Below are 27729 nucleotides of genomic sequence, written 5' to 3'. Positions count from 1 at the left end.
CAGCAGGAGGGAAGATTAACACTCACCTCAGTCTCAGCTGCCGGGAGGCTAGCAGATACCAAGATGTCTCTTAAAAAGTGTGCCAAGGAGGAGGCTCACAGGTTAATGAATGGCACTTCCAGAGTTTGGTTCCCAGCACCCCACATCAGGTAGCTCACAATTGCCTGTAGCTCCAGGGCACCCAACACCCTCTTCTGGCCTCTACAGGCATCTGCATGTGCTCTCTCTCTCTCTCTCTCTCTCTCTCTCTCTCTCTCTCTCTCTGTCTCTCTCTCTCTCTGTCTCTCTCTCTTAAACAGATAGCAGTAGACTGCGAACCCTACAGCTTCACTGTGTGATCTTAGGCAGGTTGTTTGGCCTCCTGTAATCTGTCTTTGACCACAAAGGGACAGAAAAGCTAAGATTTCCTCCAGTTCAAACAGGTGAGGAGACTCCGACTGGGCAAAACTTTCAGGGCCTTTCCCTCCAAATTCAGGAGCTGCTGGCTAGCTGGCTTCTCCTGAGTGGACATACAGATGGGTGGCAAAGGCAGAGTGAATAAAGAGGGTCAGATATCTGGTCCCATGTGCCTCTTCCTGACTAGGCTTCCTGTTCAAACTGCTTCCTTTCTCAGGCAGCTAGGAGAGGTAAACAAGGTCATAGAAAGAAAGTACTTTGAAAACCACAAAATACAAGGGAAGAGCTGAAATAAAGCTTATGAACTTTGTTTTTGTTTGTTTTTTGTTTTGTTTCCTCCTCTCGGCCATCCAATGATACACATACTCTCTCTGAGTCAGAAAAACCTAAATATCTCCAGAGGACAATGTTCAAGAAATGGCTCTCTCCTTGCACCATTGAAATCAGGTCAAGGGAGTTGTAGCCCTGCTGAGACACTCCCAACCCGTGTGTGTGTGTGTGTGTGTGTGTGTGTGTGTGTGTGTGTGTGTGTGTGTGTAACTGAGGGCAACCTTGAACGTCTGAGCCTCCTGCCTCCAACTGCCAGGTGGTGGAATTACAGGCATGTGCTCCACACCCAGTACATGCAGTGTTCTCTCTTCCTTGGTTGGCTCAATCTTTTGGAGTTTTTGTTTTATTTTTCAAGAGCAGCTAGAAACCTGGACCTTCTTTTGTGTGTCAAATACTTTGACTTTTAAACCTCAGATAATTTCACTTGTTATTTATTTATTTACCTTAGATGAAGTTTCAGGTAACCCAAACTGGACTCAGATTCCTGACCTTCCTGTCTCTACCCCTGAAGTGCTGAGGTCAGAGGCGTGCCCCACCACACCCAGCTCTGACCAGTAACTAATAACCCCTGACAATGCAGCTGGCTCAGCTCACACACAGCCATCTGCTTCAGCCCCGGCACTAACGAGGCAATGGGTTAAACAAGGTTCTCTTCAAGCCTCTCAATCCTTCTGGGCCTTGCTTCTCCTAGCGTTCTAGTGGGCGTCCCTCAGAGCCTCGGGCAGTGGGATCAGTGTGTGTGCAAAGGCAGCTGGTAACCACCCACAAGGCTGTACTCTGTCCCCAGGACCAGCCCTTGCTAGAACTTCTGTGCCTTCCAGAGGATGCCATAGGTTCAAGCCTCTGGGCTTCCAACAGTGTGTATATTTCACTCTCTACGTTGGGGCTTTTAAGACCATCCCCCGCACTCCTGGAATATCTCCGGATAGCGCCGGAAGCCCACAGGTGGATCAGGGTCCCCTTGGCCTGTGGCCAGGGATATAGATAACTGATTGGCTTCTCTGTCCCTATGACCCCTAGCTCCTGGCCGATGGACCCACTGATGCTTCGCCACTGCTGACTTCTGGCCAAAGCACCTGCCACACTGAGGGCAGGGGTAGGGACGCTCGCCGCTGTGGGTCCGCCTGTGGGCTGCCATTTCAGAGCTCTGGCGGAAGCAGCGTCCACAGTCAGGGCAGGAGTAAGGCTTTTCACCCGTGTGCGTGCGCACGTGGCGCCGAAGATCTGAGGCGTGGGCGAAGGCTCTGCCACAGTCTGTGCAAGGAAAGGGGGTCATGCCACTGTGCACCCGCTGGTGCTGATGGAGCGCGGAGCTCTGGCTGAAGCGGCGCCCACAATCAGCACAGCAGTAGGGCTTCTCTCCAGTGTGGACACGGAGATGGGTGGTGAGGGCTGAGCGCTGCGTAAAGGCCCGGCCACAGTCGGGACAGCGATGTGGCCGTTCCCCTCGGTGTATGGCCCGGTGCTTGCTCAGGGAGGAAGCCCGGCCGAAGGGCTTGCTGCAGTCAGGGCAACGGAACGGCTTTTCCCCCGTGTGAGTATACAGGTGCTCCACCAGCGTGGACCGCCAGGCAAAACTCTTCCCACACACACGGCAGCCATGACGCCGATCTGCTCTTGGGGCAGTGGCGTGAACACCAAGAGGGGGGTGGCCCTGGTGAGTGTCCTTGGACAGCAGCTCCAGTTTGCAAGGGGGTCCTGCAAAGGAGGGGTGAGGCTTCTTCGGCCCAGCTTGTGCAGGAAATGTCTTCTGGGTTGCCTCAGTCTCTTCCCTTGGTCTCTTCCTTTCCTCGGGTCTGCAATCTGCTCGGAGACCAAGAAAAAGCTCAGACTCCGACTCATCCTGCTCCTTGATTCCCACACCCCCCACATGGTGACAGACAGGGCACTGGAGGGGCGAAGCCACCGCATCTGAGCATGCAGGGTGCGTGGATGTCCAGAGGCAGCACACAGGGCATCAGTGAGGTCCCCAACCCCAAGTCCAGAGGGCTGAGCACTTGCCGGAGGTGGACAGGAAGAAAGAACTGAAGGCGCCTCCGGCAGGGACCCACAGCGAGAGTACCGCACAGGCACAATCACAGCCCCTCTCTAGGTGAAGCCAGGGGCCAGGGATAATGACGGTGGCCAAGAAAACAGTTCAGGGAAGAAAACTGCCAGGCAGGCAAGTGGAGTCACCAGAAGGCACCACAACGGGCCGGCTACTGAGAAGTCCCCCAAAGCCGGAGTGCCCGGTCCTTCACCTGAGTCTGCTTCCGTCGGACACATGGCCACCGCTGGATCCTGGGCACCAGGTCCCCACAGTTCCGCCTCTTCCTCCACCCAGGAGATGAGCGCTGGCTTGGCGCCTCCGCCTCCTGGAGGGAAAGAAAGCAAACCCTGCGATGCGGGGAGGCCAACCCACTTGGTCCCTGCCTCCAGTTCCCAGGGCTCCCCGCTCCACCGCTGGACCCACGGCGTCACGCGTGGGGCGAGCCCAGGCGGGCAGGAAAGGCTCTCACCGAGCGCGCCCAGGAGGCCGTAGGTCTCGCGCATCACCTCCCGGTACAGGGCTCTCTGCGCGGGCCGCAGGCAGCCCCACTCCTGCGGGGAGAAGTACACGGCCACGTCCGCGAAGCTCACGACCCCGAGCTTCCCGAACCCGGGCCGAGCCGAGGGCCTTGCTGGGGCAAGCAGCTGCGCCATGGGGATCCCCCGGCTCGGCCCCGGGCCAGCCCAGCGCGCCCAGGGACGCCTGCCCAGCCCCAGGTATCCGCGGTCGGGTACCAGGGCCGAGAAGGGACAGAAACCAGCTCCGTGCGCACCCTAATGTGGGCAAAACTTGAAAGCGGAAAGTAGCAGGTACACAATCAGTTCTTGAGGACGCCTGCGTAAAAATGGGGTCTCACGATCAGGGCTCCCTAGCGGCTGTGCCCAGGGTTACGTCGTCACCGGTCTCTCTGGGTCATTGTCTTCTAGCCCTCATCCAAAATGGCCACAGAGTCTACAAGTGCCAGTCTGAGGACAAGTCCCAGGCGGACAGGCCCACGTGGGCGGGGCCTTCCCTGCCAGTGAGGACACGATGCAGTTGGGCGTGGTACAGGCTCTGGGGACCCGCAGCCCTCTCGAGGTCAGCTGGGGGGAAGCCGCCTGTGAATCGGTGCTTCGTTTTTTGCTCCTGGTCAGTGTATTGTGGAGCCGGAAGCCTGTGGAGAGAAGGCCATTGATAAGAAGGCAGAAAATGAAGCGGGCTTTCATTTAGGGGATTTTCACCAACTTGGTCTAGAAATCTCAAACTAGTTGAGGAATATGCTTCTGCGAGATGAGACATCACAGGTCTGTTCCTTGATCAGCCGGAACACCTGGGACATTCACAGTGGCTCACTTCTAGTCTTTTAAAAGTGTACACCTGCTCATCTAGACTTCACTTTCATGAGAGAATGACCCATCAGTGTTTTCTGGGCTGTTTGTGAGAGTCCCATCAAAAATCCAAGAGAGGAATGAGGCCCTACTCAAGGACATATACATTCAGGCTTTAAGTCTCCTCGTTCATTGCTATTTTAATATAAACCTACCTATTTATGAAGGGAATATTATCTCCATGTGGCCATCATTCACATTGGCTGGAATTCTTGCTCCTCAGCTGGGGAGAGGCTTCAGCCAGACTTCAGGGCAAGGCCTCTTCTCCCTTCCCATGCATCCATAATTGTCCCTGTCTTGCTACCATGCCTCTGCAAATACGCTGGATCAAGATCAGGCTTCTGCTCACTGAGTCTATACAAAGCTGAAGGTAGGGCAGACACACGTTCCCTTGGCAGACCGTGGCGAGGTCTATGTGACAGATGAAGCTTCCGCTCTGGGAGGCCACCAGCACTGACCATACAACCAAGTACACTTGTGGTACACCACGATGAGAGAGAGCTTTGCTGGGAGTGGTATTCTGGGTTGTCAGTTGCTGTCTCTCAGAAAGGGAAACACATCGTCCCAAGCCCTTCTGGCATTTTAAGTTTCAGTCGGATGATCCGATGTTATTCTGCGGCCAGAATCTCTGCCAGCTGGACATCTGACGGTGTGTACTACCCGGAATCTACAAAGAACTAAAAAAAAAACAAAGTCAGAACACAAATGACCCACTCAAACTATGGGCATGGCATCTGAACAGAGCGTTCTCAGGGGAAGAAATAGAAATGTCTAAGAAATATCTCAGAAAGTGTTCGCCATCCCTTGCAATTGCAGAAATGTGAGTCAAAACAACTTTGAGATTCCACCTCACCCCAGTCAGAATGGCACAAATCAACAAGACAACCCACAACAAGTGCTGGAGAGGACACAGGGAAAGGGGGCCCTCACTCAGTGCTGGCGGGACTGCAAGCTGGTCCAGGGCTCTGGAAACCAGCTGAAAAGCCTGATCATAAATCTACCATATGACCCAGTTCTAGTACTGATGGACACATGCCCAGAGGACTCAACACCCTATTCCACAGATATTTGCTCAGCCAGCCACGGTTTCTGCTTACTTGCTTCCTCCCTTTCTCTCTCTCTCTCTCTCTCTCTCTCTCTCTCTCTCTCTCTCTCTCTCTCTCTCTCTTCCCCAGACATGGTTTCTCAGTGTAGCTTTGGATGTCCTGGAACTCACTATATAGACCAGGCTGACCTTGAACTCACAGAGATCTGTAGGTAGAGTTTCTCTGTGTCTCAGCAGCTGCTCTCCAAATAACCACTCAGAGGCTTAATATTAATTATAAATGCTCGTCCGATTGCTCAGGCTTATTACTAACTAGCTCTGACAACTTAAATTAACCTATTTCTGTTCATCTATGTGCTTCCCTGAGACTCGTGGCTTTTACCTCTCCTGCAAGTCCTGCTTCCTCTCCAGGTGACTGGTGACTCCTCTGACTCTGCCCTTCTTCCAAGCATACTCTCTGCCCCAAGAATCCTGGCTATCGGCCAATCAGCGTTTTATTAAACCAGTTCCAGTGACAAATCTTTACAGTGCACAAATGATTGTTCCACAGCAGAGCTCCCTCTCTCTGCCTCTGCCTCCTGAATGCTGGGATTAAAGGCGTGCGCCACCATACCTGGCACTTGCTGAGCCGTATTCATTGAAAGTGGAAACAATCCAAATGCCCCTCAACTTAGAAATGGGTAATGGGGCCAGGCGGTGGTGGTGAATGCCTTTAATCTCAGCACTCAGGAGGCAGAGGCAGGTGGATCTCTGTGAGTTCTAGGCCAGCCTGGGCTACAGAATGAGTTCCAGGACAGCCAGGGTTACACAGTGAAACCCTGTCTCAAGAAAAAGAAAAATAAAAAGAGAAAGAAAGAAAAGAAAAGAAAAAGAGAAAAGAAAGAGAGAAAGGAAAAAGAAAAGAAAAAAGAAAAGAAATGGATAGTGGAAATGTGATATACTATGGAACATGATTCAGCTGTATAAAGAAAAATGAAAATTTCAGGTAAGTAGATTGAGTAAGTTAATCAAGACCCTGAAAGACAAAGCTCATATGTTTTCTCTCTTCTGAGGTTCCTAGCTCCAAATCATCAGATATGAGTATATAACCTGGAGTAAGTACATTTAAACCAGGAGAGTAAAAAGGGACCATTGTTGGGTGGGGAGCAACAGAGAGGGGAATAGTGGGTACAAGTGAGGAAGTGGGGAGAATGGGAGGGGGTTCTGATCAGGGAGGAGAGAGGGCGCTAAATACAGAAGGAGGGTAAGATAACAGTAAGGGTGTCTGAAGAGGCCATAAGGAATCATAGATTAACTATTAACTCACAACACCTATAATACACGTAAATCTGTGTCTATATATACGTGTATAGCTTAAATGAAACTTTCTCATCTGCGCTAACTATGCTCCCTGAAAGATCCTCCCCGCAAGAGTCATAGACCGTCTAACAAAGCCCCCAACACCGGGCATGAGCAGCCCTCTCTTGAGTTGTTGGTCAGGGTTGTCCCAGAGACTCTCAAAACATTATAGGCTAGTGCTGTTGTCCTTGGCTGCCCCCTAGAGGTGGAAAGTAAATCCCTATTGCTGAAACAGGATTGCACTTGAAACACCGGATACAAGGACCCAAGCTGGATCTGACCTGAAAGCCTCCCTGAGGACTACATTTCAAGATGTCAGAGAGCACCAGGCATGGTAGCCCACGCCTTTAATCAGAGCACTCGGGAGGCAGAGGCAGGGGGATCTCTGTGAGTTTGAGGCCAGCTTGGGCTACAGAGTGAGATCCAGGACAGTCAAGACTACACAGAAAAACCCTGTCTCCAAAACCCAAAAAGAAAAAAAAATTCAATAATAAAATCTAAAATCCACTCAACACAGAGCATATTTCTCATTATCAGATTCCCAGAGTCTAAAGATTAGAACTCCATACAAGTTAATTCAAAGGAATGAAATACATGATATCAGAAAGCACCATGCAAGCTTCCGAAGGAGGGAAGTGTGGGAGCCAGCTCCCACCTTTTCAAGGGCTCCTATGAGGAGGAAAGAGGGATAAGAAAACATCAGATAGAAAGAGACCTATCAAGAGGAAAGACAGAAACACAGCATAGCTTTGGGAGGGCCTGGATCAAAACCCAACGGCCTTTTCCATTTATTCAAAAGGACTTTTTATAACAATGCCAAGGGGAGAGGCAAAAGACCTCCCCCTTCCTAGATCAAAGCACACTTCCAAACATCTAGTAACCATGTCCCGTGGTCAAATCATCCCCTTATGCAGCCCTGCTGGGTAAAGCAAGCTCAGATTCTCGGACCCTGAGTAATCAATAGTCCTACCCAGCTATGAATCTGTGAGCTACACCAATGACCAGCAGGGTATAATACCCACAGGTGCAGTAGTAGCACATATTCCTTGGCAGTAACCAACGGTTCTCTAATTGGACTTAGGTCCACTCAACAAGCAGGAATCATGCCTGATACCGGCAACATAGCCAACTGCCCAGGGCTAGTGAAGCCATGGATCTTGGAGGAGAACCCACAACTGTCACTTTACTAACCCAGCATAATCACTAACTACGTTCTAAGTATTTGTCCTTCTACACAGAGATTAGTGTGATCCTCACCCTCACCAAGGAAAACTTCTGTTTGCAGCAAATGGAGACCATCACAGAAAACCACAACCAGTCAAAGGGAAGGTAAGGGGATTCCTTTACCTTATTACCTAAAAAATGGCCTATTATAGTTATTGATTTGCAAGATTGCTTCTTTACTATCCCTTTACAGGAACAGGATAGAGAAAATTTTGCTTTTATAATTTCTGGTTATAATAATGTTCAACCAGTAAGGAGATATCATTGAAATGTCCTCCCACAGGGAATGCTAAATAGCCCAACTTTATGTCAGTATTTTGTAAATCAACCACTGGAAATGGCTCATAAACAATTTCCTTAGTCTATTATTTATCATTATATGGATGATATTTTATTGGCTGCTTCTGATACAGATACCTTAGGAAAAATGTTTAATATGGTACAGAAAATTTTACTCTATAGGGAATTATAAATTTCTCCTGAAAAAAATACAAAGAGGAGATTCTTTTAGCTATTTAGGCTATAAATTAAGTAAACAGAGAATTTAGCCACAAAAGGTACAGATTAGGAGAGACTGACTGCATATTCTTTTTTTTTTTTTTTTTTTTTATTTATTTATTTATTATGTATACAGTGTTCTGTTTGTATATATGTCTGCACGCCAGAAGAGGGCACCAGATCTCATTACAGATGGTTGTGAGCCACCATGTGGTTGCTGGGAATTGAACTCAGGACCTCTGGAAGATCAGTCAGTGCTCTTAACCTCTGAGCCATCTCTCCAGCCCATGACTGCATATTCTTAATGATTTTCAAAAATAATTGGGTGATACTAACTGGTTGCAGCCTACAATTGGATTGTCTACTCAAGAATTAACTCATTTGTTTCAAATTTTGCAAGGTGACTCAGATTTAAACAGTCCAAGACAGTTAACAGGTGAGGTTGAAAAAGAATTAGCCCTGGTAGAATGAAAATTACAAAATGCCCATATGGATAGATTAGACCTCACAAAGAGGTATGTTTTAGTAATTTTACCTTCAAACCATTCCCCTGCTGGACTCATTATTCAGAGAGAGGATTATATTTAGGAATAGATTTTCTTAGGTCACAAACAGAGTAAAAAATTAAAAGCCTATATGAAAAAGTTTCTAAAATAATCCTAAAGGTTCACAAAGGAATGAAATTTGGCAAATGGGTGTATTTCATTGGGTAGATTTTGGAAAATTAAAATATGTTCATCACACCATTGACACTTATTCTGGGTTCCAATGGGCATCTGCCGTAAGTTCTGAAAAGGCTGACTCTATAATTACACATTTATTAAAAAACAATGGCTGCAATGGGCATACCAGCACAAATTAAGACTGATAATGTGTCAGGCCTGCCGACAGTCAGCTGGGTAGCTGGGTAGAGGCGAGCGGACTGCAGAGACAATGAAGAAGACAGAAAAGAGTCGAGAGGTCTGCCGGTCAATGCCGGACAGCCCCGAGTTTACTTCACAGTCAGCTTATACACAGTCTTGAAGGACAGAGGTAGAACGATGCACAGCACAGGCATTCAGCCACTATCTATCCTGCCTTGCATCAAGGAGCAGGCAGTTTCTTTTCCATCTCAATGTACCTGTGGCTGGCATCAGCAGCCCACATCTAGCTAGATGGTGTGTTCCTTCTTGTGGGCTAATCAGGACTTTCTCAGCCCTTCAAGGAGACTCTGTGGGCTAATCAGGACTTTCTCAGCCCTTCAAGGAGACTCTGTGGGCTAATCAGGATTTTCTCACAGCCCTTCAAGGAGACTCTGTGGGCTAGTCAGAACTTTCTCACAGCCTTGGAGCAAACAAGTTTGAACTCGATTGACTCAGAATAGACTTCAGATTCAAACTGGGAAACTGAGTCAGTTGTGGGCTCCCACAATAATGCCCTAGCTTATATTTCCAATAAAATGAAACAATTTTTTTTACGTGTTGCAACATAAAACATGTTACAGGGATACCATACAATCCTACAGGACAAGCAATTGTTGAGAGATCTAATCTAAAAGAGATGCTTGCTAAACAGAAGGGGGATATGAGGACCCCCAGGGATAGACTGCATAATGCCTTACTAACTTAAAAATTTCAAATGCTAATGAAACAGGAACAGCATTGAGTTGTGGAAAGAACTGCTGAACTGAGTCAGCCTATGTATTATAAATCTTTTAACATCAAAATAGTCCAGGGAAAATGTTAAGTTAGGGCCGAGGTTATGCTTATTAAGTGGCACTGTTCACCATATGAGAGAAGCCACGAGGCACAACAAAACCAACTATAAGAATTTATTAAGGGAAGGGAATAGAAAGGGTGTGCATAGGCCTATGGGATGACCGTGCAGGAAGAGAGAGAAGGAATAAGTGGAACCCGCTTTTATAGGTCCCCCCATGTGCATATGGGCTTATGTAGCTGCATCATGCATGCACATAGATTATGTGATCACACAGTGCATGGATTATGTAATCATGCAGGGCATAGATTACGTAGGATGTAAGGCCCTAAGAAGACTAAGCATCTTGCCTGACTACTGGACAGTGCATGTGCAGTCATGTAGCTGGGGGAGTGGCTAGGAGTTCTAACATTCCAGACTCTGTTTTTATAAAAAAAAAAAAAAAAAAAAAAAAAAAAAAAAAAAAAATGGCGGGTAAACGGGAATGGGGTGCCGTGTCCCCCAAAACTGCTTCTAGCTGACTTGGTGGATGTCAGTTAACTTTTGAAGGGGGCTTTTGAGGTAGCTGGACATCCTGAGATGGTTGATTGTCCTCCGCTGCCTTGGGAATCATCCATTGCCTTCTGCTGCTCTGTGTAATCATTCGTTGCTGCTTGGATCTGACTGTTTGGGTCCAACAAGGTGCTGGTGAGGCAGAAGAAGAAATTTAGAAAAAAAATTTTATCTTGGGGGGCCCCCGAGGTGTCCCAGGACCAGGAAAGATTGAATTGTACTTATCTGAAGTGGCTCTGACCTGTCCAGGTGAATTCAAGCTGGCTCTGGAGCTTGGAAGAATTTTTAAACATGTTAAGAAGCAGCCACAGGGAATTTAAAAATCTTGAGCTGGTAGCCATGATATTATAATGTTTAGTACTCTGCTATCAGAATTTTACTGTTTAGTGTTAGCAAGAGAAAGAGAGAGAAATCTGGGACATGCCTTTTTCTGAGAGGGTCAGAAACGATAGACTTAAGTCCCCTAAGGCTCTGGAGTGAGAGAGGGTAATGAGGCTGGGAAATGTACCTGGTAGGGTCCTGCAACTGGATAATAATAGGGGGATGGTGCCTAGCAATAGGAGGGTTCTGGGTATCCCAGACTTTGGGGTCCACCTGAGAGGCTGGCAAGGGAAATGAAATGTTAGAACTAGCAGGCTGGGTGGCTAGAAGGAGGAAGAGAGGAGCTGCTGATGAGTCTGGAGTGAGGCAAATGGGAAGAACAAACGAAATAAAAGCTCCTACCTTAGCTAGAAAATCTCTTCCCAAAAGGGGCACAGGACAGCTTGGCACAACTGAAAATACAGTTGAGTGGTGAAGTCTGGTGAGGTGGGTAAGTCTGTCTCCATATCCCAACAATAGGGAGATGAGGAGAGGTGAGACCCTCAAACTCCCTCAGGATTGAGTAAGTGGCTCCAGTGTCCAAAAGGAAGGAAATGGATCACCCCGATACTGTAATGGCTACCCAGGGTTCCCTGTGAGAGATGACTGTGGTCGGGCTGCAAACAGGGCACTTTCAATCGTCCATCACCAAGCCTAGGAGATCGGCTGGAGGGTGGTCTTCGTTTGATGTTCCCATGCCATGAGGTGCGGGGGGTGGGGTGACAGTCAACTGACCAGTGTCCCTCTTGGTGGTACTTTGGACAAGGCCCGGATGGTGGCCCATGTGGGGGCAGGGCAGAGCCCAGGGACCTTCTCTACCAAATTTCAACCAGGGGCCTGGAGGCCCTTGGGTGGCTGGTTGGATAGCGTGTGCCAGCATTTGGCAGTTCTGTTTACAGGCTTTCTCATCTCTCCCATGGTACACCTTAAATGTCACCTCTAAGGGCCTGTGGGGTCAGAGGCCCTCTCTCCTAAGTTTAGCCCTTATGTTGGGGAAGCTCAGTGAGATAAAGTGGGTCATAAGGAGCTGTCTGCCCGCTGGGCTCTCAGGATCTAGACTCGAATATTGTAAGAGAGCCTTTGTAAGCCATTCTAAAAAATGAGATGTATTTTCTTCCTTATCTTGAATTATGTTTTTTAGCTTTTCATATTTTACTGGTTTGAGGGCAGCCTTATGAAGACCTGCCAGGAGGCAGGTTGTAAACCGATCCCTAGCTAGAGAGCCATCTGGGTTATTATAATCCCATCATTGGCCCTGTAGTTTGATGAATCTTGTCTGCATGTGTCCTAGCCTGCTCCCAAACCTGTCTGTGCTCCTCAGAGAGTAGGTTATTGACAAGATATATATATTTCATTATATATATATTTCATTATATATATATATTTCATTATAAATATATATTTCATTATAAATATATATATATATAATGAAAGGTGAGGCTATAAGATTGGGTAATATATTGGACTTGTTTAATAAAGGAAGCAGGGTTAGAGATTTAAGAGCCCAGTTTTTTTTTTTTCTATCTGAGAAAGTTCTATGAGGGAGAAAGGGATGTGAACCTTAACCCGTCCATCCACCCTGGCCACCTCTCACAAAGGGAGAATGGTTGCCAGGCTGGCATGGCTGGAGTTGGGCTCCTTGGCAGCTCAAGAACAAGTGATTGGAGCCAGAGTCGAGCAGTTGGAGGGCCTGGTATCGGACAGGAGGAGGAGCAAAGGGGCAGACGCCCAAGGAGCAGGAGCGGGAGGTCGGATAGGTGGAGGTTCGTTTACAGGGTCCAGAGCAGTAGTCAGAGATTCCTCAGGTTCAGGTTGCACAGCTAGGAGCACGTGGGCAGGAGAGAAGGAATCAGGAAGGGAGGGTTTAGAGCCAAGGTGAAGAAAAAAAAAAAAAGCTTGGATGTAAGATAACTCTTTCCATTTGCCTGTTTGCTGCCAGAAGTTAGATAATTGCCATAAATATTGGGGTCCAGTGAGCCATTAGGTGGCCATTTTTATTGTTATCTAAGTGATATTTAGGCCATTTTTTTAGTGCACAGGTGAACAAGCTTAGAGGTCTTTAAGTAAGGCATTAAGCTGAGAGACTTAAGAGTTTCTGGAAGACATCCCAGAGGAGAGGTGGGACTAATAGAATTGGAAGCCTTGTTTCCCATGGCTACAGCAGAGAGAAAAAATAAAAATAAATAAACATGATCCAAGACTACAATCTCAGGCATCCCTGAGATCAAGCGAGGATCAGCAATTGGCACAAGTCATTCAGTGCTTCAGCAAGCAAGAGAATGAGGGACAGGATATACACAGCCCAAGGACGAGGGTCCGACAGTGAGAACATCTCAGACTACAGTCACGGGGAATGGCTACAGATTTAAGCCTGCAATGGGAGCCAACTGCAGCCATTGAAGGCCATGGAAGGGGGTTCCTCCAGTCCCGAGGACACCAGAGGGACACCAGATGATCGACAGTCGTTCCCATGGATCCAGGGAACTGTTTATGCTGCCTGGTAAAGGGGAAACTCACCAATCAAAGCAGCTAGTGTTGTGTGAAGCATTCCAGTAGCTGGGCAAATGGAAAAGTAGGCAGTTGTAGGTAGAGTAAACCTCGGAATAGGATCCCGGGCGCAGGGCACCGTTCTGTGAGATGAGGGTTACCAACAAGGAATCTGACTGGGTACATTAGCAATAGTATGAGAGTGAAAAATCTTGAGTGCTAATTAATATCTCCAAGAGAGACGTCATTGACTGGAGCTCTATGACTCCCCTCAAGGAAAATATTCTCACTCAGAGTTAAGATGGAAATGGTATAGTTTGAATGGACTGTCCAGCAATAGGGCAAGATGCTTAGTCATCCCAGGGCCTTGTGTTCTTCCTACATAATACATGCCCGGCTTGATCACATAATCTATGCACATGTGTGGCATAGTTACAGAAGCCCATATGCACATGGGGCAGCGGGGGGTGGGGTGAGGGTGGGAGTGGGGGGGGTTGGGGGGGACTTATAAAACTGATTCCCCTGCCTCTTTTTCCATACCATTCATTTCTAATAGGCCTGTTGCACAATCCCTCTTTTCCCTCCCCTAATAAAAATTCTTATAGTGGGTTTTTGTTGTACCTCATGTTTTCTCTCACACAGTAAATAGCGCTGCAAATAAATAACACTGTGGAAATCAGTGCTTCTGTTAATGAACCTATTCAGTGGCATGGAGTTGGAATGGCAAGCCCTCTCCTGCAATTTGGCAATTCAATTCAGACTAACTTGTGGAAATTGGCAAGTGTCTCCCACCCTCTTAAGGCGTGGGAAGGAAAATTAAAGATTAATGATGATAAGTGCACTTTGTCTTTTAGACTAAATCAAAGCCATCCTTTTATGGCACGTGTACCATTACCTTTCTTGCTACTGAAAGAGCCTGTACACTGTACAATGGCACCCTAGTAATTACAGCACCACTTGTGAATGCTATACCTTTCATACCTGTGTTGATTCTAGTATGTTTTAAAATTTGACCTTTGAAAATTTATTTATTCTCAGAGCAAGGCCAGCAATTAGGATACCAGTGAAGTGGTCAAGGCCATGACAAGACTCTCCTGTGATGATCCTGGTACAGAAGCTTGCTGGAAGAATATTAAAAAGAACACATCGAACGGTTGGACTGGTGGTTGCAGTTATTATGGGGATCACTGCATTGACAGATACGGCAGCAGCAGCTGGAGTGGCACTTCATAAAGAAATCCAAACCGCTGAGTTCATTAGAGACTGGCAGAGACATTCAGAAGAACTTTGGACTGAACAAAGTAAGATTGATAATGAGATAGTAAATGAATTAGCTGAGTTAAAGCAAACTGTTGTATTGTTAGAGGATCTGTTAGATATTTTGAAGGAGCAGATAAAATTAAAATGTGATTGGAATGTTTCTTGTTATGTATCACACACCCTTAAGATTTAATGAAAGTAAGTATGATTGGGATAAGGTTAAGATGCATTTATTGGGTCACCCTAATTCTCCTTAAATGGTTTATTATTTACAGAAAGAAATTAAAGAAGCTTTTGCAAAAACAGTTACCTGATATGACAGGAAAGGACATTATGGTAAGTCTTGCAGATACCATAGCCTCATTAAATCCTGTGAATCACTTTAATAGATTTCTTATCCTAGCAGATGTTGCTCTTGTTCTAGCAATAGTAATTTTATTGACTTTTAAATGTGTTTTGGTCTACTTACGTGAGATTGTAAGACAGATAGATAGAAAAAAGATTGCATTTGCTATGAGGCCGCATAACCTTCAAGAGAATTATTTTTTGTATAAAATAAAGGAGGATCCGTGGCTACACCTGGCCTGGGCTCCAGAGAGCAGCACCTAGCCTTAGTCCACCTTTTGTTTAGCAGACATCTTTTCTTTCTCTTGTCGCCCTATGTGAATCTTGTCTCAGAGTCTTCCAAGGATACAAAGGCCTATGCAAAACTTCGTTCAAGAAACCTGGAAAACTGTGGTACCTGATGAATCGAGGAATTTGCACTTGGCATTGTATTGTTGGGAGCTTCTTTCATGAAGTCTCATCAATACAGATGTCTGAACATGACAGTTCATAAGGATGGCACCAATAGACATAGAAGGGGGAATGTTTATGAGGACCCAACCCTAGATAAAGAACTACAGACAACTGGGGAGTTCTGAGAGGAGAAATAGTCTTTTCCAGAGAAGAGTACACTGATTGGTCATCCAATACAAATCAACCCTGAGAACACACATAAGTAACATTATACAAATGGAACAGGAATATTTAGGAATATAATATATATTATATATTATATATATTTTATATATATATATATATAAAATACACACACACACACACAAACATCAGTTAAAGAAAAGGTGGCCATGAATTTGAGAAAGAGCAAGGGAGGTACATGGGAGGAATAGGAGGGCTATCATATATATATATATATATATACATATATACATATATATATATATATATATATATATATATATATATATATATATATATATATATGACTCATACAGTTCTAAAGTGAGGTTCCATAAGACTCAAGAAGTCCTAACTGGAAATACTCTATATAAGGGGGGGGCTCCTTAAGACTCAGGAAGTAAACAGGCCACCAACCTCGGGGACTACCCTCTCATTCCCCAAGGTCACATGAACAGTAGGGGGTGATGAAGAGGGGAGACTTTCCATCCTGTCCAGCTGCTTACAGGTCCTGCAGAGAGCTCCAGACTTCAAGCTGTCATGTGCTGGGACAGACTTTTGGTGATGTAGTTGCTTTTGAGTTGTCCTGCTCCTGTAAGAGAGCCCTCACCCATATTCCTGTAAGTGACCCTAGTAAACTCATTAGTTTGCCACGTTGGACTTTGGTGGTGTCATGACTTTGGTCTATAGATGTAACCAACCGTCCCACCAAATAAGAAACACAGAAACAATGCGAAAGAGAAAGCCGAGAGGTCAGAGCTCAGAGCCAAAATCTCACCCTTCCGCCTGCGGTGTCCCAGCCTCCCGAATGAGAGCCCTATTTCCTGACTGTTCTTCTATTTAAAGAGACAGAACAAGCCACAGCTATCTCACCTCACCAGTTCCTCAGCTGGTCCTGTTTCCTCAGACTGGAAGCTTCTGTGTCCTCATCCCAATAGCTCTCAGCTGAACTGTGTTGCTCCAAAGCCTGAAAGCTTAACCAGCCAAATGCTTCTAGTTTCTGGGTCTCACGCCCTATATATCTTTTTGCTTTATATCACCACTCCCTGGGATTAAAGGCTGGCTTTCTGGGATTAAAGGCGTGTGCCACCACCGACACACTCTTGCTATGGCTCTAATAGCTCTGACCCCGGGCAACTTTATTTATTAACATACAATCAAAATCACATTTCAGTGTAATTAGATTACCACCACATTTCCCCTTTTCTATTTTAATAAAAAAAAAGCAAAAGGTTATGACTAACAAAAGAAAAACTATATACAAAAGTACAATAACTATATACAATATATACAAATAATAAATACCTAAACAGGTATTGGACAAATTAGAGAAAATAATTCCATTATCTATCCTATTTTGGTAAATCCAAGATGTATCTAATGCACTTTCTATCCTAATTAATTTTCGACTATAAGTAACTAATCTTCAACCATAACTAACTAATCTTCAACTCCCTCAGAGACCCAAGAAGGAAATAATATTAGCTAACAAAAATAAAAAACAGGAAGTGCATGCAAGCAACTTCCAAAAAATTTGTGAGTTGACAGAAACAGCCAGCTGCCTGGGCAGTCACCTGAGGTTTCTCCGAAGTGTTGGGGCATCATCTTCAGCCTATAGGCTTAGTGTATCTGACAGACTCATTTGTGAAGTAGGATGTACACAAGGTCAACAGTTCAATCTCACATTGGGTGAGAGCAGTCCATGTACCAGAAACACCTGAATTCCACTAGTGTCCTGTCATAATTCAGGATTTTAAATTCTGGAAATTGTTGACAGTTTTTAAATTCAGCTGTCCATTCTTCTTGGCTGTGTATATATGGCTTCATCTCAGCATCCCCTTCTTCTCCACATCCCTTTATTAAATGCCAGTCTACTTTTGAGAGGCATGAGCTTTCAGCTGCTGTTCCATTGTACAACAGAATCCATCGGCCCTCTGCCTGTTAAGCTGCCTTCGAAGAAAAGGGCACCGTACCTTTTCCGGATACGAAGGCCACTTCAGGGATGGGGCCATATTGTCCTGGCCTCAGAAGATGCCTTTTGATAAAGCCATAACCACACTTGTTTTGGCAGGAATTGGTAGTCCTTTGTTTCGTGTTCTGTCTGTCCATTTTGTCCTGTTGATTTGAGGATACTTTGTTGTCCAGTGGCTAACTTTTGCCACAAGGAAAGTTGACTCCATATGCAGTTTCTTCAATGCCCATATTTTCTCTGAAGTAGATTAGTACTGCCAGGAGGTGACATGTCTCAAAAAAGAAAAATTTTCTAAGTTATTAAAACATTTTAAGTGCCATATTCTGTAGATCTCTGAAGGGTTTGAAGATGACCTGTCTAAAACATCTCTGCTCAATTTTTAAAACATATCTAATATGACTACAAGTTCTATTGTAATGTCTAACTACTAACTTTCATTTCTTTATATCCTAGTAGTTGGTAATAATAACATTCAAGGATCAGAAATTTGTATTACATTGTTAAATGAATGGTATAAATACAATTAGAAATATACATATAGCATTTTCTAACAATATCAATTTCAAATTTGTATACAATATAAAACAATTCAATCCAATGTAAAGTATTAGTAATTGTCTTTTTCTTTTCTTTCTTTCTTTCTTTTTTTTTTAAACAAAAACCTTAAATCTAATCTCCTTTGCTTAGCCTTTTTCTTAACCCTTAACAATAACTTGTAACCAACCCCCCTAAATACTGAAAATTATCCCAGACCCAAAACCCATTAAAAGGACCAAAAAACCACCCGCCCCACATCACCTCTTTGGGAATGTGGGCGTCGTATTCTTAAAATTGCTTCCTGCTGGGTATGGGCGAAGTTTTCTTTATCCTGAAAGAAAAAATTTTAGGTTAATTGTCAAATTCTAGGAGAGGTAACTATATCCTTCATTATACAGTCCGTGTATAATGCCAAAGTTCAGGGTTTATCTCAAGTCCTTATTCAAGTAGTCTTTGAGACTGGATCATCTCAGCTAGTCATCTCAAAATTGCTCTGAGCACCTTGTAGTTCAAAGCTGATCTGTGGATGATGTTTGTCAGCTTAATGATATTATTATTGTCCACGTGGAATTGTTGTTGTTGTGGGGCCCCATCTTCTTTCTGGAGACTTCAGTTGATGTTAGGCCTGGCCATGATTTCCTGCAGAAAACTGATAAGAGACTCGAACACAAAAACATATATATGCAGCTAGCCTTTTTTCTAGAATTAGTTAGTACTCTATATGACCATTCATATCTTAACAAAGTTTAAAATGTATATATATCTATATATCTTTATATGTTAATCTTGTAAATTTTGATATAAAATTCATACTTTAAGAAAAGTTTAAAGAATCAGAATAGAATCAAAGAGTTGAGATTAGTAATAGAATAGTCCCTTAATTAATTTTGCTTTTGTCCTGTACCATAGCAGATGGCTCTTATTCTGGCATGATACAGGGAGTTTGGATTTTCCTTTTAACAACATGCTTGAGTTTAAAGAAGGAGAGAGCCATTCTCCAACTCCAAAGTCAGCTTTTAAATTTTAATTGAACTGGGACTATTAGAAAACCAATAGTGTTAAATCTTTAGAGAAAAGCAGAAACAAACATTTAGGAAGACATAAAAATTTTTTAGATAATATATACCCATACACCGTTTCACTCTGTTTCTTGGGATAGATGATTTGTCCCTTTTCTTCAGTTGTCTCATTTGTCCAGTTTTCTTCAAATTCCTTAACCTTCATTCTCCTAAAAGACAAAAACAAAAACCTTTCCCCAAGACTAATTTTGGGGATATTTCCTTTTGACAAGTTATTATCTGATTAAATGAAAAGGCATGTGTTATTGATACAAGTTAGTTTAAATTGGATGTTCATGCTGGTTGATGAACTATCACCTCCTCTAATTAAGAGGTCTCTCTTGTTCAAATCGAACCTTTATCAATTTTGATGGTACCCACAGCTTATCTTCTCCTGTAGAAACAAAAGCAAAACCTCGTCCCCAATGTAATACATACCCTGGTTTCCATTCTGAGGTTAGTACATCCTTAAAGTATATAGGCTGATTTAATTCTGTAGTTTTTTCTATTATCCAATGTCTCTCTGCAGCTGTTGTTCCTTTCTCATTGGCATTCAGAAAATTCAAAGTTAGAAGAGCATTATGCAGTCTATTTCTGGGGGTTTTTGTTACCCATTTCTGTTTATTTAGCATATCCTTTAGAGTTCTGTTTGATCTTTCTCTAACTGCTTGACCTGTAGGATTATGTGGTATGCCTGTAATATGTTTTATATTGTAATAAGCAAAAAACTGTTTCATTTTAACAGAGACATATGATGGAGCATTGTCAGTTTTGATTTGTGCAGGTATACCCATGATGGCCATAACTTCTAGCAAATGAGTGATTACAGAATCAGCTTTTTCAGAACTCAAAGCAGTTGCCCATTGAAATCCTGAATAAGTATCGATAGTGTGGTGTACATATTTCAATTTTCCAAATTCTGCAAAGTGAAACACGTCCATCTGCCAGATTTCATTTCTCTGAGTACCCTTTGGGTTACATCCTGCTGGTAATGGCGTTTGATTGTAGAAGGAACAAGTAGGACATTTCTTTACTATTTCTTTGGCTTGTTGCCAGGTTATTGAAAAATCCTTTTTTAAACCTTTACTATTAACATGATGTTTTTTATGAAATTCTGAGGCCTCCAGCACATTTCCTATCAATAATTTATCAATCTCATCATTGCCTTGTGCTAGAGGGCCTGGCAGACCAGTATGGGATCGAATGTGAGTTATATATAAAGGATGACTCCTTTTCCTGATTGTATCTTGTAATTGAATAAATAATGAAGTTAATTCTAAAGTATCAGGGATAAATTCTGCAGTCTCAATATGTAACACCACTCTTTCAGCATACTGAGAGTCAGTTACTATGTTGAGAGGTTCTGAAAAATCTATTAATACCAACAGAATAGCATACAATTCTGATTTTTGAACTGAATTATACGGACTTTGAACCACTTTACTTAAATTTTCTGATTTGTAACCTGCCTTTCCTTCTTTATTGGCATCTGTATAAAATGTACGAACTTTTTGCCGTACAATTCGAGGCAAAATCCAATCAGCTCTCTTTATAAGATCAATTCTATTGCTTTTGGGATATTTGCTGTTAATTTCTCCCAAAAAAATTACTGCAAGCTCTTTGCCAAGGTTCACTTTCTGTCCATAATTTTTCAATGTCCTCCTTAGTTAATGGTACGACAATTTCTGCTGGGTCTATGCCTGCTAATTGACGAAGTCTCAGTTTTCCTTTGTAAATCAAGTCAGAGATTTTTTCCACATAAGTTTTTAATTTTTTATTTGATTTATTCGGCAAAAATATCCATTCCAATATAATATCTTCCCTCTGCATTAATATTCCAGTAGGAGAATGTCTAGAAGGTAAAATAATCAAAATGCAATCCAGCTTTGGATCAATATGATCCACGTGCCCTTCATGCACTTTCTTTTCTACAAAGGCTAATTCTTTCTCAGCTTCAGGTGATAATTCTCTTGGACTATTTAAGTCCTTGTCACCTTCTAAGGTTTTGAACAAATTAGTCAGTTCATCATTTTTTACCCCAACAATAGTTCGTAGATGAGAAATGTCTCCAAATAATCTTTGAAAGTCATTAAGAGTCTGTAATCTATCTCTCCGAATTTGCACCTTTTGGGGTCTAATTTTTTGTAGCTCTATTTTGTATCCTAAATAATTAATAGAATCTCCTCTTTGTATCTTTTCAGGAGCAATTTGTAATCCCCAGCAAGGCAAAATTTTCTTTACTTCTTCAAACATTATTTCTAAAGTATCTGCATTTGAGTCAGCTAGTAAAATATCGTCCATATAATGATAAATTATAGATTTAGGAAATTTTTTACGTATCACTTCCAATGGCTGTTGTACAAAATATTGGCACAGAGTTGGGCTATTCAACATTCCCTGTGGGAGGACCCTCCATTGAAATCTTTTAACCGGTTGAGAATTATTATAAGTAGGCACTGTAAAAGCAAATCTTTCTTTATCTTTTTCTTGTAAGGGTATTGAAAAGAAACAGTCTTTTAAATCAATAACTATGAGAGGCCATCCTTTTGGTAACAGAGTAGGCAAAGGCATCCCAGATTGTATAGAGCCCATTGGCTGAATTACTTTGTTAATTGCTCTAAGGTCTGTTACCATTCTCCATTTGCCAGATTTCTTTTTAACAACAAAGACAGGAGAATTCCAGGGGCTACTTGATTTTTCAATATGCTGAGCATTTAACTGTTCTTCTACCAGCTCTTCTAAAGCCTGGAGTTTCTCTGTTGTTAAAGGCCATTGGTGGACCCATACAGGCTTGTCTGTTAACCATTTTAAAGGTAGAGCTATTGGTGTCTTTGGAAGATCATCAGTTATTGTGCCCTGTTCTTCTATAATATGGATGGCTGGTGACCACTCATTAGAATAATATCTTCTAATATTTCTCTCAGTAACATGTGTTAGGTTATGATTTGTTTCTGAGTTTGGAGGGATGTTAATCTGAGTATCCCATTGTTGCAACAAGTCTCGACCCCACAGGTTCATAGTTATGTTAGCCACATATGGTTTTCATTTTCCTCTCTGTCCTTCTGGACCTATACATTCGAGCCATCTTGCACTCTGTTTCACCTGAGATAATGTCCCAATTCCTAACAGTTGAACGTTTACCTCCTGAAGAGGCCAAGTTGGATGCCAAAATTCTGGTGCAATTATGGTAACGTCCGCACCTGTGTCTACCAGACCAGACAACAAAACACCATTTATTTTTATCATTAATTTTGGTCTTTGTTCATTAATAGAAGTTTGCCAAAAAATTTTCTTTATGTTTTCTCCTAAATTTTCTATTCTCTCTGTTTCATCAACCTGACCAGCATGATTTATTCCAATAGGCATTTGGTTATTTAATCGCTCTCCAGAGCAGGCATTTCCTCTATAGCTGCAGGAAAGGTTTGAACTGGATTTGCACTGGGGGCCTTCGCGAGGCCCCTCTGGGAGTTTCCCGAAGACTGAGGCAAAGGATTACCCTGTCTGTCCTTTGTTGATCTACATTCGTTGGTCCAGTGTTTTCCCTTACCACACCTTCTGCATACTCCAGAAGGAAGGGGCATTCTGTTGCCCTTGTTCCTTGAATAAACATTGCTTCTAGGAATGACCTGTTTACAGTCCCTTTTAAAATGTCCTTGCTTTCCACACCCAAAACATCTAACATTCCTCAAACCTTTTGAAATTACTTCTCCTACCCACGTATCATCATGCTCATCAACCTCAACATTAATTGTTTCTCTAATCCAATCTTCCATAGGTGCAGATCTTGCCCTTAATGGCCTGATTATTCTTTTGAATGCTGCATTCGCATTCTCAAAGGCCAAAGAGTCAATTATTGCCTCACCAGCTTCTGAATCTGAGACCATTCTCTTTACTGCTGAAGCCAGTCTTTGTAAAAAATCTGTAAAAGACTCTTTTGGGCCTTGCCTCACCTTTGTAAATGACTCAGATTTTTTTCCTGGTTCCTCAACTCTGTCCCATGAATTCAAGGCTGCCGTTCGACATAAAATTAGGGTTTGGCCATCATATAAACATTGTGTTTGTGCTGAAGCATATTGACCTTCTCCCATAAGCTGATCCTGGCAAACTTGTATTCCTTTATCCCTCCATTGTTTTTCTATATTTTTAGCCTCCTCCTTAAACCAAGTCAGAAATTGAAGTCTCTGGCTGGGTTCCAGAACACCTTGTGCAAGGTCCCGCCAGTCCTGTGGTATTATCCTATTATATGTTGACCAAGAGTTTAACATTTGCTTTACATATGGGGAATGCATGCCATAAGATACTATTGCCTCCTTAAACCTTTTTAAATCCAACATTTCAATTGGAGCCCAAGTATTTTGTGTAGCCATCATTTGATCAGGCATCTGCTGTACAGTTACAGGATAAATTAAGGGTGACTGTGTGAAAATAGGCTTTCTTTCTACAACCTTATGATCCCAATTTGAAACAACTTCACTGTTAATTGGATAAATTGAGGGTGACTGTGTGAAAACAGGCTTTCTTTCTACAACCTTATGATCTTCTAAAGCTGTTATCCTGGCACTTAAATTGACTATCTTTTTAAATTGTAAAATGAGAATAAGCATGGTGATAAAGTGCATAATTCCCATAATACTAATCTTTTCATATAGTTGTTCCATTGTCAGACTGCCTAATATTTCGAACAAAAACCAATTTTCTTCCAATGTACACATAAAACCCATTTTTTTTAAATGTGGAAAAAAATTGTCTTTTAAATAGTTTCCTTTATGACTTACCAAATCTGCGTAGAACAGTAGAAATCCCAGCGAATTAAATCTGCGTAGAACAGTAGAAATCCGAGGGGATTTTCAAAACAGCCACCTAGTGTCCCAGGTGTAAATCCAAAGAGAGAGAGAGAGAGAGAGAGAGAGAGAGAGAGAGAGAGAGAGAGAGAAAGAGAGAACAAGAAAGTGTAGCTGGCTAAAGTTTAAATGCAGCCACGGCTTGTCAAGCAGTCAAGGCTTGGGTCTGACTTCCTTAAACTCTGACCACTTGCGTTGGCTTTACAGGCAGGGCCCTGTTCGGCAGGGCAGGTCTGAGTTGTTTGTAGCACCGGCTTTAAGCAAGCTGCTCACAGACCTAAGCCCGGGCTAGAAGCTGCCACTCGGACTAGGAAGCCGGCAGTAGCCGGCAGCTCGGACTAGGAAGCCGGCCGCCCGGTCTGCCGCTCTTGCGGCAAAGCGGACCTGCTGCCAAGCCAAGCGGTTTTTAATGGATTCTTGTCACGTTGGGCGCCAGTTATAGATGTAACCAACCGTCCCACCAAATAAGAAACACAGAAACAATGCGAAAGAGAAAGCCGAGAGGTCAGAGCTCAGAGCCAAAATCTCACCCTTCCGCCTGCGGTGTCCCAGCCTCCCGAATGAGAGCCCTATTTCCTGACTGTTCTTCTATTTAAAGAGACAGAACAAGCCACAGCTATCTCACCTCACCAGTTCCTCAGCTGGTCCTGTTTCCTCAGACTGGAAGCTTCTGTGTCCTCATCCCAATAGCTCTCAGCTGAACTGTGTTGCTCCAAAGCCTGAAAGCTTAACCAGCCAAATGCTTCTAGTTTCTGGGTCTCACGCCCTATATATCTTTTTGCTTTATATCACCACTCCCTGGGATTAAAGGCTGGCTTTCTGGGATTAAAGGCATGTGCCACCACCGACACACTCTTGCTATGGCTCTAATAGCTCTGACCCCCGGGCAACTTTATTTATTAACATACAATCAAAATCACATTTCAGTGTAATTAGATTACCACCACATTGGTCTGTTGTTTTTCCCTACCTGGCATGAGATGTTTGTTCATGTCTCCCCAGGAAAAGTTTCACACAACACCTTATCTCAAAATAAAACGTAAAAGAGGCTGGGGGGAGGCTGGGGTGTGGTTCAGTGGTAGAGAGCTTGTCTAGCAAGCACCAGGCCCTCTAGTCAACCCTTAGTTCTGAGAAGAAAAAAAATTACTAGTGAGCCATCTTCCTAATGCCATTCCTCTAACATTTCTAAGATGTAAAATGTTGACAATAATTCACTTGTTAAACAAATGCTTATTGTACATCTACTATGCCATACATATTATCTTATTGAATTTTCAGATTTCGACAGCCACTCTTCAAGGCATCTGTTATTAATCTTCATTTTACTGAGGATCTGAGGGAACTGAGGCTCAGGGGGGCAGAGGCTCAACAGCAGATCCCGGGGGAGTTGTGGAGACTAGTGTGTGCCACACTGCCCAAACTCTTCCCATCTTTACTGTTGGGCTTCCTGTTGGTAACAGTTATGCTGGATCCAACCATGCCCTCCACTAGGTCTAACTCTAGACCTTCGTCTCCCTCAGCACTTCCTTCTAAAGTCAACAAGGAAGGAGAGGATGCTTCCTGAGCTGATGGAAGGTCTTAGCTGTGTGGAAAGCAATGCCGAGAGAATCCAGGATCTTGTTCTGTTTCCCTTTTGCTTTTTTTTTTTTTTTGTAGTGCTAGGCGTAACATGAATTTCTAAAGGTCTCATCATAAAAAAACTCAGAGCCTGATGTTGGGGTAAATGCTGAAAGATCAGAGAGACAAAGGAACAAGCCACAGCTACTTCTCACCTCACCAACTCCACGAATTCTCTGACTGAATGCCTCTGAGTCCTCTCCCAATAGGCTCCAGCCAAAAAAGCCCCTAGCTGAAAGGGATGCTTCTGCAGAAAAGCCTCTAGTTCCTGTTTCCTCATGCCTTAGATAGCTTTCTCCGTCTAGCTATCACTTCCTGGGATTAAAAGCATGTGTGCTTCCCAGTACTGGGATTAAAGGTATATGCCACCACTGCCTGGCTCTGTTTCTCTCCTAGACTGAGTCAATCTCATGTAGTCCAGGGTGGCTTTGAACTCACAGAGATCCAGACAGATCTCTGTCTCCCAAGTGCTAGGATTAAAGGTGTGTTCCACCACTGCCTGGCCTCTATGTTTAATCTAGTGGCTTGTTCTGTTCTCTGATCTTCAGGCAAATTTTATTAGGGTACACAATACTTCACCACAGCTAGGGTCATCTTCAGCCCTTGTTTCCCCTGGCCACAAGGTCTCCCTAAATAGTCCCAAGTGGCCTTGAACTCCAACCTCACACTCCCAAATGCTGGGGTAACAGACATGTGTCCCAACGCTCAACATCAACAATAAATTCTTCTTCTTCTTCTCCTCCTCCTCCTCTTTCTCCTCCTTCTTCTTTATTGAGCTTGCTGTATAGCAAAGCATGACCTTGAGATTCTTGCATTCACCCTCAGAGAGCTGGAATTCCAGATGTGTCCACCACACTGAATATCTGAGGTGCTCCACTCAGAACCCTGAGTTTCACAAATTCTAGGCAGGTTTTAGTGTCAACTTGCCACAAATTAGAATCCCCTGAGCAGGGAGTTTTTTTGAAGTTTTGTCACCAGCCTGCCTGAGAGACTGCAGGACTATGAAGCCACCTACATCCAGCTCCTTGTCCAGAACTTTTCTTAGCTTTCCCAGGCCCTGTGTTTGAATAGTCAAGCCCCCACACTGGACACCATATGTATACAAACTATTCTTTGGGCCACCAGCTCACAAAAAAAAATGACACCGAGACTTCTTATTAATTGTGAAAGCTCAGCCTATAGTTTAGGTTTCTCCTACCAGCTCTTAAAACTAAAATTAACCCATTTCTATTTATCTGTGTTGCCACATAACTCGTGGCTTTTACTTCTCTGCATGTCTATTTCCTCTGCATCCACTGGTGATGCCACCTTTCTTCTTCCCAACGAGAGCAACAAATATTCACAGTGTACAATAAAGATTGTTCTATGGCATTTTCCCCTTTTTGTCTAGTTAAAAAGAAAGGTTTTAACTTTAACATAGTAAAATTATATAGAACAAAAACAGTTATCAAGTAAGCATTACAGTTACAATAGCCAGTCCATTTGTATTTGGCAAATTTAGAGAAAGTACTCTATTTATCTTATGTTTGTGAGTCTAAAGTTTTATACCTAATTTACTTTTTATCATAACTAAGGAAAACTATAAGTTTAACTATTTAGTCTTTAACTCCATCAAAGACACCAGAAGGATGTAATATTGCCTAATGACAGGGATGTCTGGCTGCCTGGACAGACACCCAAATTTCCTCTATAACATTGAGGCATCCATCTTTGGACTACAGGCCTAATATATCTGACAGACATTTCTGAGAAGGAGGGAATTTTGAAGGACTGTCCTACCTTGTCTTGGCAAAGTTTAATAGTCACTTTCTTTTGCATCTTGCTGGTCCAGATTGGACAGCATACTGTCAACAATTGAAGCAAGGGCAGTTTCTTTACCCAGTGGCTAGCTTTTGTCACAAAGAAAGCAAACTCCAGCTGGAGTTTCTTTGATACCCATCATCTTCTCTGAAGTAAATTGGTGCTGCCAGGAGCAGACATATCCCATTGTCAAGAAAATCCTTGTGTTATTAAAATATTTTAAATGTCATATTCTGTAGGTGTTTGAAGACTATCTATCTATCTAAATATATCTGTTTAACTTTGAAAACATACCTAATATGTCTACAAGTTTATTATAGATGACTATTAACCTGTATTTCTTAATTATACATTACATATTTA

The 27729-nt window shown here is 43.3% G+C and overlaps 1 protein-coding gene and 1 long non-coding RNA gene across 2 annotated transcripts; one reads left to right on the top strand and one right to left on the bottom strand.

Moving 5' to 3' along the window:
• Positions 1 to 1141: 1141 nt before the first annotated feature.
• On the bottom strand, positions 1142 to 3924 carry Znf764 (zinc finger protein 764). The gene is made up of 3 exons (XM_028885571.2): positions 3225 to 3924; positions 2967 to 3080; positions 1142 to 2529 (listed from the first exon to the last, which is right to left on the bottom strand). Exons 1-3 carry the CDS (start codon positions 3406 to 3408, stop codon positions 1616 to 1618), a joined length of 1212 nt encoding a protein of 403 aa, XP_028741404.1. The 5' UTR covers positions 3409 to 3924; the 3' UTR covers positions 1142 to 1615.
• A 2139-nt stretch (positions 3925 to 6063) lies between these two features.
• LOC114704373 lies at positions 6064 to 14974 on the top strand. Its single transcript, XR_003736256.2, has 4 exons — positions 6064 to 6152; positions 7744 to 7834; positions 14360 to 14622; positions 14857 to 14974. It is a non-coding gene; the product is annotated as an uncharacterized LOC114704373 (long non-coding RNA).
• Positions 14975 to 27729: the final 12755 nt, after the last annotated feature.

The sequence above is a fragment of the Peromyscus leucopus genome, chromosome 1, assembly GCF_004664715.2.
Source record: "Peromyscus leucopus breed LL Stock chromosome 1, UCI_PerLeu_2.1, whole genome shotgun sequence".
In the NCBI taxonomy this organism is placed as follows: domain Eukaryota; kingdom Metazoa; phylum Chordata; class Mammalia; order Rodentia; family Cricetidae; genus Peromyscus; species Peromyscus leucopus.
The sequence above is the reverse complement of the archived record's forward strand: the minus strand, read 5'-3'. Positions and strand labels throughout refer to the sequence as shown.

Coding starts and splice junctions, on each gene's coding strand:
- Znf764 (XM_028885571.2), bottom strand. CDS start 3,408: ATGGCGCAGCTGCTTGCCCCAGCAAGGCCCTCGGCTCGGCCCGGGTTC. Junction 3,081..3,224: donor CGGCCTCCTGGGCGCGCTCG/GTGAGAGCCTTT, acceptor CTTTCCCTCCAG/GAGGCGGAGGCGCCAAGCCA. Junction 2,530..2,966: donor TCCGACGGAAGCAGACTCAG/GTGAAGGACCGG, acceptor GTCTCCGAGCAG/ATTGCAGACCCGAGGAAAGG.